The sequence below is a fragment of the Nicotiana attenuata genome, chromosome 2, assembly GCF_001879085.1.
Source record: "Nicotiana attenuata strain UT chromosome 2, NIATTr2, whole genome shotgun sequence".
NCBI classification, from domain to species: Eukaryota; Viridiplantae; Streptophyta; class Magnoliopsida; order Solanales; family Solanaceae; genus Nicotiana; species Nicotiana attenuata.
This window is the reverse complement of record NC_031990.1, coordinates 48,495,553-48,510,843: the sequence shown is the minus strand read 5'-3', so window position 1 is coordinate 48,510,843 and position 15,291 is coordinate 48,495,553. Positions and strand designations below refer to the sequence as shown.

General features: G+C 37.1%; 1 protein-coding gene across 1 annotated transcript; it reads left to right on the top strand.

Moving 5' to 3' along the window:
• LOC109209246 (probable phospholipid-transporting ATPase 5) lies at positions 9,658–15,003 on the top strand. Its single transcript, XM_019372475.1, has 11 exons — positions 9,658–10,158; positions 10,241–11,697; positions 11,791–11,901; positions 11,996–12,272; positions 12,513–12,601; positions 12,728–12,812; positions 12,922–13,131; positions 13,232–13,357; positions 13,444–13,542; positions 13,647–13,838; positions 14,120–15,003. Exons 1-11 carry the CDS (start codon positions 9,730–9,732, stop codon positions 14,765–14,767), a joined length of 3,723 nt encoding a protein of 1,240 aa, XP_019228020.1. The 5' UTR covers positions 9,658–9,729; the 3' UTR covers positions 14,768–15,003.

Below are 15,291 nucleotides of genomic sequence, written 5' to 3'. Positions count from 1 at the left end.
CCCGAATCGAGGAAAGATTTGACTCTGTTTATGTCTGCGAACACAGAAATTCGGGTAAAAAATTCTGTTAACCCGGGAGAAGGTGTTAGGCAGTCCCGAGTTCCGTGGTTTTAGCACGGTCGCTTTGATCATACTCGACTTAATCAAATTGTTTAATTACTCATTTTAGAACCTATGTGCATTTACCTTTTACCGCTTTTAAATTTAAAAAATTATCTTGAAACGAGTCACGGTACGTCTATCCGTTTGTTTGGCGCGTCAAAAATCATGTCACGCGAACGTGTCCACAATTAGTAACGCTTTATTATTATTAAGAAAGTTTGGCCGAAGTTGCGCGAACGCATACTCCGAATTTGATTTTTAGAATTGTAATTATATCACGCGAACGTGTACTATCACAATTGAACGCGCCTAAAGGCTCTTCTATGAATGTTCATTAGTAATGTCTAGTTATAACATTTATGAGGGCCATGAGTGATTTATTTGCCTTTGGCACACCTCAAGTCTATTTCTTTTAAGGATGTTTGAACTAATCTTTCGAGGGCCATAGATTATAGCTTGCTTAATATGGCACGCCTCAAGTCTAATTTTAAAAGGGGCTGATTAATTAATTAAAAGACTTAAAGGAATTTGAATTTATTTTAGGCTAATGTTCAAACTAAACTTAATAATTAGAAGGGCTAGTATTGAAAGAAGTTGGGTATTTGGTTGTCTAAAGGGCCTAAACTAGCAACGGGCCCAAACTGAAACTACCAATTTAAAGCAAAACATTGAATAAATGGCATTGTAACTAAATTAATCGATCACACAAAGAAAAGCCTTGGGCAGGTGGCAGGCCCAATACTACTTTAGAGCTTTTCTTTGAGAGGGGAGGCCAACGAGAAATGGGCTTGAAGACAAACCCAATGTTGGGCCACAAAGGGCATGACTCCTGGTGATCCAAAAAGTCCAATAAGAGACCTGAGATCGAATCTCAACATAGGGAAGAATTCCCATTATGCAACTCGACAATTTGATACAGTTGGATAGAGCTTCAACTGAAATTATACCTTTTGACCAAAACACCATTTCAGCAAAACTAAGGAGATAAAACTGTAGGATAAGAAGCTAGCATTTAAAGGAATATATTAACCAAAGGACCAGTAAATGTGAACAAACCAACGTGATCCAAACAAAATGGGCTACATCCTACAGCTTGTCCCAACAAGGTTATAGAAAAAAATCCTACATACATCCCATACTTGAAACATCTGAACAAAGACAAACACCCTATTCCATATACTGATACTTAACAAATCAAGCAAAGTTCCCAAATACCATGCTGATTTCGACAGACTTAAACGAATATGAAAATTACTTAATCCGACTTAAACCTATGCTGCAGTAGATCCAACAGTCTTACATGTCCAAACAACACTTCAATAGCTTTACAAACCAACATACTGAATTTAAACAACTATCCAAAGTTACAAACCAGATTTAATCTAATAATATAAATGAACAGGTAAATACATGAAGATGAACTAAACTACTACAGAATCGAGTAAGTTTAAGAACACAAGAATGGCATTTGATAAACATATATGCCATAGATTTCCAACTTAATCAATAGCCGCAAATCCTTTCATTTCAACATGTCAAGGAGGTTTACTAAGTACCTGGTTACAGAAACAAAACAACAAGAAAATGAGCTTGAAATTAAGAGGAGAACAGCAGCAGCGTATCAGCAATAAACAGCACAACCCACAATCAGTTTTACATCATTTTGAACCCAGATTGACACAGTTCTTTCGAGCTTTCAGAGAAATCTGACTACGGTAAAGGTCGAAGAGCAAAAATCAAGCAATTTTCAAGCAACTTTCAGTGTTTTCCATAGTCTAAAATGCTCAGCCGTTTGTATGCTCTTTTAGTATTCTAAAATCTCTAAAAAAATCTCCCTTCACAAAGAAAGAAACAGGCTTCTTATAGAGAGCCTTTAGGGCAGCAGAAATGACTCTATAATTTACCAATTACCCCCTCCCCTATTTTCATTTTTTTCAACTTAGACCCTGATTTTCTTGTTTGTTTGTTAAGTCAGCCCCAATTCCCACTTTCCTAGCAGCTTCCTAGTTAGTTAGGCCAAATTCCTTTTAGTTAGAATGACCAAAATAACCCTTAAAACCCCTGTATTTACTTTCCAATAACTAACCTGGGTCAAGTTAACCCAAGACCCAAATGAACAGGTCCCTTAACTAGGTCGGTGATGACCATAGTTAATATAAGAACTCGAGTAATCAAAAATGATCAAACAAGACAACAGAAAAGGAATCAAATCCAAAAAAAATAGAAAACAAACCAAATAACTCAGATTTTACGATTAAAAACTTATTTTAACACCGACTTAAGATGAATTCGACTACTAAGAAAACAAGACAAAACAAAGAAACAAATTAAAAAAAAACAGAAAATACTAAAATACATGAAATCGTCAGAAAAAGGAGGGGAAAATACCAAACTGCCTGAATGTCTTGACAACATGAAATACATCTACGGGAGTAAACATTTGACCGGAATTTGATGAATTCGTCAAAATCCGGCATCCTCGGAATGAACTAAAACCAATGCTAATCGATTGCTCTCGTTAAGAGCAAACGACTAACGTAGATTATAGGTCAAAACAAGCCAGGACTTGCACGGAATCAGAAGAAGAGAGAAAATTAGGGTTTGAACTTTTTTTAGATTTGGAATTGGGGAAATTTTGTTGGGATTTTCGGGAGATAGGTGTGGGTATAAGATTTAGGAAGGCCTGGGGGTCACCTGATATGAATTTGGGTAGGTTAGGGTTCGAGGGTCCAAATTTCCATCTCAGATTCGAAGGGTTCTATGATGATTTGAAGGAAACGGGTGGTGGATTTGGTATGAGGGGATGAAGGGGATTCTATGGTATAAATTTGGTGAGGATTGGAGGTCAACCGCCGCCGCTGGCGATTTTCGGTGGGCGGCTGACGGTGGTGAGAGAAGGGGTGTGAGGGAGAAGATGAAACACAGGTCATAGGTTAATTTAGGGCTTTCGGACAGTTTTATGTAATTAGGATGAAGCCCTGATGGCCGTTAGATGAAAGAAAATGAAGGGCCCAAATTGGTTTTAAACTTCGAACTCAAAACGACGCAATTTCGTTCCCATACTACGTCGTTTCAAGGGTCTTGGGGCTGAAGGCTTGGACCGGGTATGGGACTGGGTTTTGGGCCTGATCTGAACGGGTTTTGGGGAAATTAATTGGGCTGTGCCAAATTGGCTTTAAAACCCCCCTTTTGAATCTCTTTTCCCCTTCTTTCTTTTTAATTTTCAATTTTCTTTTCCTTTTCAAATTAATTTAAAACCTAAATTAACTCTTAAACTATATTAATTTAGCAATTTAAGCTAATTACTCATCATAGTATTTACAAAAAATTAATTAACTCCTAAATTAAAAGAAGAACTACAAAATTTAAAATTCAAAAAGTTAAAAATGCAAAGTGAGTTATTTTTGGTGATTTTTTATTTTTATAAAACAACTAATTTACTATTTAACCTAAAAATTTAAAAATAAATCCTAAGCAAATGCAGAGTATTTTTGTATTTTCATGATTTAAATAAAAATTAAACATGCACAAAAAATGCAAGTAATTAAGAAAATTCTACAAAAATTCCTAAAATGACAAATAATTAAAAAAATCTATTTCCTTGGGATTCTGTAAGAGTATTTCATATAGGGCAAAAATCGCGTGCTCACATATATTAACTAATTGACATAAATGTTATACCAAAATTTTGATATTAGCTATCTCATACTATTAGATTATAATTATAATCTCAGAATTATAAATTCCGAAATCATAATTTCAAGATAACCTTGTTTCAACCAAACGACTCCAAAGATGCGATGACCCAAAAGGTCATCACTTGTTTTAGGAGTAAATTCTGTGTCCCGAGGCCTTAAAACCTCCTTTTTGTCTTACTTCGATTTGCGTGCGCAGTCCGAGCATGTATCCGGAAAGCCATTATGTGAAAAATTTGTGAAAAATAATAAAGCTTGCTTTTAAAATGAATTTAAAGTTGACTTCGGTCAAAATTTTGGGTAAACGGACCCGGACCCGTGATTTGACGGTTCCGGAGGGTCCGTAGGAAAATATGGGACTTGGACGTATGCTCGGAATTGAATTCCGAGGTCCCAAGCCCGAGAAATGAATTTTTGAAAAAAATTATTTTCTGGAAAATATAAGAGTTTTTGGGAAATAAAAAGATAGTGAAATTGATGGTATCGGGCCCGTATTTTGGTTCCGGAGCCCGGTAAAAGTTTGAAATAATAATTTAGTTGAATCTGTGAAGTTTGGTAAGAATCGGAGTCCGTTTAATATAAATCGGACCTTATTTGAGAAAAACTGGAAATTTTGATGTTCTTAAGCGATTTCATGAATTTGAGGCTTAATTCATAGTGGTTGATGTTATTTTGATGATTTGATCGCACTAGCAAGTCCGTATGATGTTTTTGGACTTGCGTGCACGCTTGGTTTGGAGCCCCGAAGGCTCGAGTGAGTTTTGGATAGGCCACGGATTGGATTTAGACTTGGAAAAAATAATTGTTGCAGGTTTAGAGAAGTTGCAGGTCTCTGAACCTGGCTTCGCGGTCCGCAGTGATTTCTCGCGACCGCGGTGGGATTTATGCAGTCCGTGGTGAGAAAGGCCAAGTCTTCGCGGCCGCGCTCGATATTTTGCGGTCCGCGGTGGAGCTCCGCGGCCGCCGTCCTTTTTATGCGGTCCCCGGTGAAGGTCTGAGAGAGGTATATAAACGGGACTCTTCAGCTATTTTACAATTTTCAAAATCCCAAAAACATAAGAGGCGATTCCAAAATACTTTTTCACCGCCAAAACACAAGTAAGTGATTTTTAACTCATTTCCTTTACTTCTTAACTTTTTTTTACAAGATTTCATCCTAGAATTTAGAGTGTTCATGGTGAAATTAGGAATTTTGAGAAAAAAAACTAAGAATATTGGAATTTGGGGATTTAGACCTCAAATTGAGGTCGGATTCCAAAACCAATTATATATCCGGGCTCGGGGCTGGATGGGTAATCGGCTTTTGGTCCGAATTTCGGGTTTGGACCAAGCGGGCCCCAGGGGTTGATTTTTGGACTTTTTGGGGAAAACATTTGAAAACCCATATTCATGCATTAGAGTTGATTCATTTAGCATTTATTAATAGTATTAATCAAATTGTGACTAGATACAAGCGAATTGGCGGTGGAATTGAAAAGTAAAGCGGTAGTTGAGGCTTGAATTGTGTTCGTGGCATCGAGGTAAGTGTTTGGTCTAACCTTAGCTTGAGGGATTAGGAGCTGAGTCTTATTTGCTATGTGTTAATTATTGAGTACGACGTATAGGCATGGTGACGAGTATCTATACGTTGGTGTCAAGCATGCCCGTGAGTCTTATACTATGATTAATGTGACTCTGTTTTGTATTGTACATGCCTTATGTGATATTTCTATTGTTGAACAAGGCTTGTGGAAGTAGATTTGGTAATTGAACATTTAAGAGCGTTGGCTCAAGTTGTGAATTAATTTGTGGAAGTATTATTGGTACTTGAACATTGTAGAGCGTTGGCTCAAGTTGTGAATTGAATTGTAAAAGTATCATTGGTAATTGAGCATTGTAGAGCGTTGGTTCAAGTTGTAAATCGAGTTGTGAAGTAAATGTGAAAAAGAGAAGAGTATTATGATATTGTCTCCCTTGCCGGGATGTCGTTGCTTTTGATATTGTTTTCCTTGCCGGGATATGATTGTTGTACTATTGTTCCCTTGCCGGAATTTTATTGTGATTCTATTGATTTCCTTGCCCTTATTGCTTTGTGATTGTTGTTTGGATGAGGAAGAGTGTTAAAGCACGAAGGGTGATGCCGTGCATGATATTCGTGAGAGAGTGTTAAAGCACGAAGGGTGATGACGTGCATGATATTCGTGAGAGAGTGTTAAAGCACGAAGGGTGATGTCGTGCCGCACGATGTACAATTTTGTGCCTTTATATGAGTGATAATGCACGAAGGATCATTCCGTGCCATGATTATGTGAGGCAAAAGCACGAAGGGTGATGTCGTGCCGATTATATTGATTCTTATGGTGAGGACGAGAGTAAAAGCACGAAGGGTGATGCCGTGCACTTGTCCTTGATTTTCCTGATTCTTGCTGATAATTGAGTTATGGTGTTCTTTACGTTTATTTACTGATTTGATGTTGTTACTTGATTTTATTGATTCCCTTGCCCTTATTGCCTTGTGATTGTTGCCTGGGTGAGGAAGAGCGTAAAGCGCGAAGAGTGATGTCGTGCATGATACTTGTGAGAGAGTGCTAAAGCACGAAGGGTGATGCCGTACATATTATTTGTGAGAGAGTGTTAAAGCACGAAGGGTGATGCCGTGCACTTGTCTTTGATCTCCTGATTTATATTGATAACTGAGTTATGGTTTCTTTACATTTAACTGTTAGTCTCTGTTGTTACTTGTTGTTCCCCGCTGCATGTTTCCCTCTTCCTATCTTTAATTGTAAAGTTTGCCTTTATTTTCCGCTGTACATGATTTAACTCCACAGGTTTATTTGGTAGTCTGGTCCTAGCCTCGTCACTACCTCGCCGAGGTTAGGCTAGACACTTACCAGCACATGAGGTCTGTTGTGCTGATACTACACTCTGCACTCTTTTGTACAGATCCCGGTGCTGTAGTTTTCGGTCCGCAGTGAGGTTGCTGCTTCCAGTTCATCAGGCGACCCGAGGTAGTCCTGCAGGCGTCCGCGGACCTTGGCGCTCCTTCTATCTTTTCATTGTGTTTCTTTCATGTATTCCAGAGGCAGTGTTGTATCAATCTTTCAGACCTTTATTTGTAGTATTCCTAGATAGTCTGTGAAATTGTGACACCAGTTCTGGGTAGTTTATGTTATGAATTGGTTTTGGTATCATTATTAACATATTACATTTCAGACTTCCGCTTATTAAAATTCCTCTGTTTATATGATGTTGTTTCTTTATTGTTAAAGGATTAAAAATGGGAAAAAAAATAAATAATACAATTGGTTGGCTTGCCTAGCTTTCACTAGTAGGCGCCATCACGACTTCCGAGGGTGGAAAATCCGGGTCGTGACAAAAGAGTATTAGCAATCACTTAGTATTAAGTTGCCAATACATAGTTGCTGGGTTAGGAGTTGCTCAAGCAATTGCTCCTTGCCAGTGGCGGATGTACATGGACACTTATTGATGCTTGAGCACCCATTGCTTTTAACCAGATTTAGTAAATTTATATAGGCAATTATAAACTTTTGGAGAGGTTAGGACACTTATTGATGCTTGAGCACCCAATGATGCTTGAGCACCCATTGCCCACAACTAAACTCATTTTTCCTCTTTCTTTTGGATTTTTTATCGGCAATCACCCATCAGTTTAAAATTCTGGATTCGCCACTGCTCCTTGCCGACCTCTACACTAGAGCCGAGTCTAGCCTTTTGTATATATGTTATTTCACCGTTACGAAGGGAACCTTCGAGTAATGGTAAAGTTATTTTCGTGTCACCGTGTGATTTATAGGTAATGGATTCGAACCGTGGAAACAACCACTAGCTCTTGCATTAGTTGTTTATATTATACACCTTAGGGTGAAATCTTTCCACAAATCCTATGTAAATGTGGAATACTTTGTGCACCGGGCTGCCCGTTTTTTTTTTTTCTTTCTCTATTATGTTCATGCGCAGTGATAGTAATAAGGGGACAAAGAAATGATAAAGAGTAGTAGCTTTATAGTTTAGTTCCGTACTAGACTTGGAAGTATACATGTTTATAGTAGTTCACGGAGTTAAATGTTTGTTTGTCTTCTAAAACCTAGTACTAGTACTACTAATCTCATGACTTAAAACTTAAAAGCATCAACATTCACGTTTTAAATCTAGACGCATTGATAGTTGAGTTAAAAGGTTAAACATTTCTTTAATTTGTAGATCCGTGAATTATGGCTTCTGCTATGCTTAACGACCCAAGTGGCTGTCTGAATTTTCAAATCCGAATAATGTATTGCAGATGCAGTTTTTTCTCCTTTAAGAAATAAATGTCGTCCAACTTTTCTAATGTAATTTAATTATTTTCACTTCTTGAATATAATTAATCACTTTGAAGTGAAATATCTATTTTTTTTTCTTGATTCTTGCTACCTCCCACAAGCACTTTTATTGAAAACTTATCCATCTAGATTTAGGCAGATAGGAAGAAAGCGCCTAATATTTTTTTGTCTCGCCTAAAACTTGAACGTGCAACCTCATAATTTTTCACTCACTTTATTGACCATTAAGCCATATCCTTATTTGAAGTGAAATATCTCTTTAAAAGGAAAATGACTGATCAAGCTAAATTTTCACTAGAAGAGGCTAATTTTTTTGCCAAAGGTGATATTCTGCGGATCAATCCAAATTGAATATTTTAAACTATTTCATCTAAAAGTTTAAATTGTTGGGAGAAAACTTATATTTTATCAATTGACAACAAATGTCTTGTAATAATATTTAGAAAGTCAACTTTTTACATCTCTAACCAAAACATAAAAGGAAGAACATACAAAACCATTGCTCACGCTAACAATAGGAATCTGTGTTTCCTTCTAAGATTATCTTTAAAATAAAACAGAAAGAAGAAACAAAGAAAATTTACTTAGGGAATATCATCAACCAGCTGAGTCCAAAACTGCAAATACTAAGTTTTAAAGTAGAAATTGTTTTTTATTAAAGGCCTGCTTGATCCAAAGCAATATGAGTTCATAATTTTAAGTCATTTGGCAGTTGAAGATTGTCTTTTCCTAAGTGTGAAGCCGGGGAATGCTCAAGCAACAACGTGGTCTATACAAAATACCTTAAGCAACAGACAAGTAAAAGAAACTTCCTTTCTTGAGATTGCCGTCTATATTTATAATAATGCTTGACCGAGTCCAACATTAAAAAAATTAGAGAAAAGGTAAAGAAGAAGGATAAGAACATGTTTTTTTGACTAATTGCAAAAATAGTCCTTGGAACATTGTGCATCTAACACATTAACCTTGATTATAAACAAGATATATAGTCTTTGTCTATTTATGAAGGATTTAATTAGTTGGTAACTTACCTTTTTTTAAGTTAGTAATTCTACTTATTATGCACAGTCGCTTGTAATTATATTTTAAGTGAAACTGAGAATGTAAAATTTACACGGAGTGCATATAAGTTAAACTCATTTATTAACTCTGTAAACCTTTGTTACTCGGACTCTTCAAAAATGTTGTTGGGTGCGTGTCGGATCCTCCAAATTTAGTACATTTTTGGAGGATTCGACACGGGTGCGGCAACACTTTTGGAGAGTCCGAGCAACATAGCTTTAAACTATATTTTTATCCTTTCTCCATCACTCATGCAAATCTCCAAAGCCAGGCCTCATAAAGGATTTAGATGGTCTATATGAATGGTGCTATGCAAAGTTTGATGAAAATTAGTTGCATAGCATAGTGTGAAAGATTAATCATTTTCAACATTTAATGGTAAAATAGTTGCATTTTATGAAAAATAGGGAACGAAAGTTGTAATTAAGAAATACTTCAAGGATTAAGAAGGCAATTTTCCCATACAGATTTTAGTTAAAGTTCATGTGTTCTAGTTGAATATCAAACATTGGAGTGTCAAATCTCTAGTACATTTTTCTCCATTTCCTAAAATGGCAGCAGGAAGAAAGAAACAGAAAGTAAAATGGAGCAAACTGTACACATTCTCATGTTTGCATCCTCAAACTAATGAAGGTGATCCTACTTCTTTTGCTGGTGCACCATCAGCTCAAAGTTTTATTGGGCAGCCAGGTTTTTCCAGGGTGGTTTTCTGCAATGAATCTCATTGCCACAAGCTCAAACCATATAACTATCCTAACAACTATGTTGCCACAACTAAATACAACATTGTCACCTTCTTTCCTATAGCACTTTTCGAGCAGTTTCGTCGTGTTGCTAACCTGTATTTCTTGTTAGCTGCTGTTCTCTCTGTCACTTCTTTGGCTCCCTTTACTCCTGTTAGTGTCATTTCTCCTCTTGTTTTTGTCGTCGGGATTAGTATGCTCAAGGAGGCAATGGAGGATTGGAATAGATTCTTGCAGGTAACTCAAACTTCTATATAATAAGTACTACTAATGTTTATTTATATTTTCATATCTTTTGTTGATGAAAATGATATTTCAGGACTTGAAGGTGAATGCAAGAAAAGTTAAGGTTCACATAGGAAATGGTGAATTCATGGAAAGAGCCTGGAAAGAAGTATATGTGGGAGATGTAATTAAAGTTAACAAGAATGAGTATTTTCCAAGTGATCTTCTATTGCTTTCTTCAAGCTATGAAGATGGTCTTTGTTATGTTGAGACTATGAATCTAGATGGTGAGACTAATCTGAAAGTTAAGAGAAGTTTGGAAGCCACACTTAGCCTAGATTCAGATGAACAATTCAGTAAGTTTTTAGCCACAGTTCGTTGCGAGGATCCAAATCCAAACCTGTATACATTTGTAGGAAATTTGGAGTTTGAAAATGAATCTCATCCTTTGTCTCCATCTCAAATTCTTCTAAGAGATTCAAAGCTCCGAAACACTGATTATATCTATGGGGTTGTGGTCTTTAGTGGACCGGATACAAAGGCTGTGAGGAACTCCACAAGGTCACCATCTAAACGTAGTCGAGTAGAAAGGAAGATGGATCATGTAATTTATGTCCTCTTTACTATGCTCATTTTGATATCGATAATATCCTCTATCGGTTCAACTATATTCACAAACTCTGAGGCTGTTAATTGGTATTACCTTGAGTTGAAAAGAGCTGCTGATTCATCTTTTGATCCATCAAAGCCGGCTGTATCGTGCTTGTTGCAATTCATAAGGGCTTTAGTGTTGTATGGCTACTTGATACCGATTTCTTTATATGTTTCGATTGAAGTTGTTAAAGTTTTACAAGCTATGCTCATCAATAAGGACCAGAAGATGTATGATGAGGTAACAGATAAAGCAGTTGAGGCTAGAACGTCGAATTTAAATGAGGAGCTTGGACAGGTGGAAATGATTCTGACTGACAAAACAGGCACATTAACTTGTAACCAGATGGAATTCAGGAAATGTTCAATTGAAGGGATTTCATATGGTGGTGAAATCACCGAAATTGATCTTGCAGCTTCGAGAAGAATGGACATTGAGGTGGAGAGATATCGGTTCAGTCTAGGTGGATACGAGTCCAATACTCGAAGCCTTGAGATGTTTGAGTTTTCAATGGCTGATCCAGCAGAAGAGAAGATGGTCCTTGGTTTGGATCAAGGAATGGAGAAACCAAATACTACAACATCAAGAAATTCTGTTCAAGAAAGAGACTCGGTTATTAAAGGATTCAATTTCAAAGATGATCGACTAATGGACAAAACGTGGATTAATCAATCTAATGTATCAGATATGATGATGTTTTTTCGCGTCATGGCTCTATGTCATACCGGCATTCCTGTTGAAGATGAGAAAAGTGATAGACTGAAATACGAGGCAGAGTCACCGGAGGAAGTAGCCTTTCTGATAGCTGCACAAGAGTTTGGATTCAAGTTCTGTCATAGAACTCAGTCTGTGATGGCTGTTCAAGAACTTGACCCCTCTTCTGGAATGGATGTTAAGAGGTGACTTTCAACTATTTTAATTCAATTTCGTCTCCTCTTCTTTCAATACTCCATTCTTTCTTTTTTCTCATTCCTTATGCTAATCGCTTATAGGGAATACAAGCTTCTGAATCTGTTAGAATTCAACAGCTCTAGGAAGAGGATGTCTGTGATAGTGAGAAATGAAAATGGAGACATCTTTCTCCTTTGTAAAGGGGCTGACAAGTAAGATGTAATTGCTCACATTACTTCAGATTGTTAAGTGATCAAACTATTATCAGATTTTCTAATATTTCTAAGTCTGTGCATTGTTCTGCAGTGTTATATTTGATAGACTTGCAGATAATGGTAGGACATACCAGCAAGCGACAAGTGTGCATCTTTCGAACTATGCAGAAGATGGCTTGAGAACCTTGCTTTTTGCATACAAGAAAATCAATTCAGATGAGTATGAGAAGTGGAACTCATTATTTACAAAAGCCAAGGCCACAATAGGCCCAGAAAGAGAGGAGCTACTAGAAAATGCCTCCGAAATGATTGAGAAAGATTTGCTCCTGCTAGGTGCAGTTGCAATAGAAGATAAGCTTCAAAAAGGGGTGAGCTCTCTATTCCTTTATTCATCTCCCATAAACGCTGAGCTAACTACACAAATCGTGTTTGGTGCTTTCTTGATTAGCAATCAATGTTGCAATTTGTCCTTTTCGCGTGCAATATTTTGGACAAAGACGCTATATCCTCTTGATATGCTGCATTGAAGATTAAAAGACAATAATGTGTGCCTTGAAAAGTAAACTTACCTTAGAGCTGGAAAATGATAATGCACTGACTTCTTTCAGGTTCCTGAGTGCATAGACAAACTTGCACAAGCTGGATTGAAGATCTGGCTGCTAACAGGAGATAAAAAAGAAACAGCAGTTAACATTGGGTGAGAACTTACTTTATTCTTCACATAGCAAAAGTATGTGGCTTTTGAAATATTATCTATTACTATTAAAAGAATCTAAAGGCAGCACAGAGAAAGGTCATTCACTAGCTAAATGAAATCTTGCAGATTTGCTTGCAGCTTACTTCGGCATGACATGAACCAAGTTCATTTGACTTTAAGCAAAGAAGCTGAGTTGAAAAATATTGTGAAGGTGAAAACAAATATCATTTGCTTGAAGCTGTAAAAAGAATGATGCATTGAATAAGGTTAAAAAATTGAACCGGAATTAAGGTAGTCAACTTTTTTTTCTAGTTTTTCAGGTCATGAGAGAAGATATATTGTGTCAGATCGAAAGTTACTACCAAATGGTCATGAAAGAAGACAGAAAGAATCGACCTTTCGCCTTGATAGTGGATGGAAAAGCTCTTGAAATCGCCTTGAGTGATGACATAAGAGACCAGCTTCTAAAACTAGCTGTTAGATGTGATTCTGTCATATGCTGCAGAGTTTCTCCCAAACAAAAAGCTCTTGTATGTCACTGTTTTTTATGCTTAGGGCAGCCTAATGCCTTTTTCTCATATTCATGCTTTACTACACAATTTTATATAAGTTTCTGACTAGATTTTCTAGATCACGAGGTTGGTTAAGCAACACACTGGCAAGACGACATTGGCTATAGGCGATGGAGCAAATGATGTAGGCATGATTCAAGAAGCAGATATTGGCGTTGGAATCAGTGGCATGGAAGGAATGCAGGTAATGCTTTCTATCCTTAATTTCTATAGCTATTGAATCCTAGTTTCTTACTAACTTCAAATTCTGCTGATTACTGACATTTGCAGGCTGTTATGGCAAGTGACTTCTCAATGCCTCAATTTCGTTTCCTAGAGCGCCTACTCATAGTCCACGGTCACTGGTGTTACAAGAGGATATCCAAGCTGGTGAGAAAATAATCTTACTTTTAATCCAAGACACACAAATTTTCTCCATCCTTAGATCTCAGTGTACTACTAATAAGAATTTTGTTCCTCATTCTGTGCTGCAGATTCTATATTTTGTCTACAAGAACATTGCTTTTGGCCTCACATTGTTCTTCTATGACATCCTCACCACTTCCTCAGGTCAGGTTCTGTTTGATGATTGGTACATCGTCATCTTCAACGTCTTTTTGACATCCTTGCCTGTGATCTCCTTGGGTGTGCTGGAACAGGATGTTTCATCTGAAGTCTGTCTTAAGGTAAAAAAAAATCAAGAACTTACCCGATCCACCCCCTGCCCCCTCCTAACTATTACCATTATGCATTATGAAAGTCTTAACTTAGTTGCACCCCTAGGAAACAAAAACTTCATATGCAATTCGGACACTAAGAATACATTATATCACATATTTGAAAATCCAACATGATGTATTCGTTTTCGTGCTACTTAGGCTGCACATAATATAGGTACTATAATCCTTCCATATGGCTTTTCATCAACATTCTAATCAGTCTCTTTTGATGTTTGTCATTGGAGAAGTTTCCAACCCTTTATCAGCAAGGGCCAAAGAATATATGTTTCAGCTGGAAACGAATCATCGGATGGATACTAAATGCCTCACTTACATCACTAGCAATCTTTGCAATCAACATATATGCACTTTCCCCAGCTGCATTCACGGAAAGAGGAGAAGTGGCAGATATTGGACACATTGGTGCAATTATCTACACTTGCATAATATGGACAGTAAACTGTCAAATCGCGCTAATAATCAACCACTTCACTTGGATAAGCCATTTACTCATATGGGGTAGCATCATTTGCTGGTACATATTCTTGTTCTTGTATGGTGTGCTACCACCACACCACTCTAAAACTGGATTTCACCTCTTAACTGAAGCCATAGGCCCCGCAGCAGTATACTGGATTGTCACATTGCTAGCTGTTGTAACATCACTACTTCCATATTTCATTCACATTATTATTCAGAGATCATTTTTTCCAATGGATGATCATTTGATCCAAGAAATGGAGCATTTTAGAATGGATATTATCGATGGTCCGATGTGGTTGAAAGAGCAGCAGAAATCCAAGGAGAAGACTAAAGTTGGATTTTCTGCTAGAGTTGATGCCAAGATTAGACAGTTGAAGGAACAGTTGCACAGGAAGAAAAACATCAATCTATAAATCATGTTACAAAATTACAAATCAGTGGGAATCAACTCTGAGTACGCTCATAAATATAGGTTCTTAGTTGTATTGAGGACTTCATATTATTTAGCAAGCTCTAAAGTGATGATAGAAAGAGGTTTAGTGTAAATTTAGAGATATATGCTTTGCTATACATGTAATTTTTGTATTCCAAATGTTCTTTTTTCCCCCAATGGAGATGAAACATGAATAAAATGGTGGGCTTAGCAGCATTTTTAGTAGGGCTCATACCCCTTCTCTGAGACAAAGTTTTGCCGAAGCAGACTATTTCTGTTTAAGTAAAAAAAGCAGTGCACAAAGCATCCGCGTTTACGTAGGGTCCGGGAAAGGGCCGCACTCCAGAGAATGTAATGTTGACAGTCTATCCAAATGCAAGCATTATTATCTGCTTCTATGACTCGAACCGGTGACCTATACGGTGATAGCTTAGCAATTGCTTCAAGGCTCCCCTTAAAAAAAGGATTAAGTATTTTATTTAAAAAATATTTTTTCCCATTATA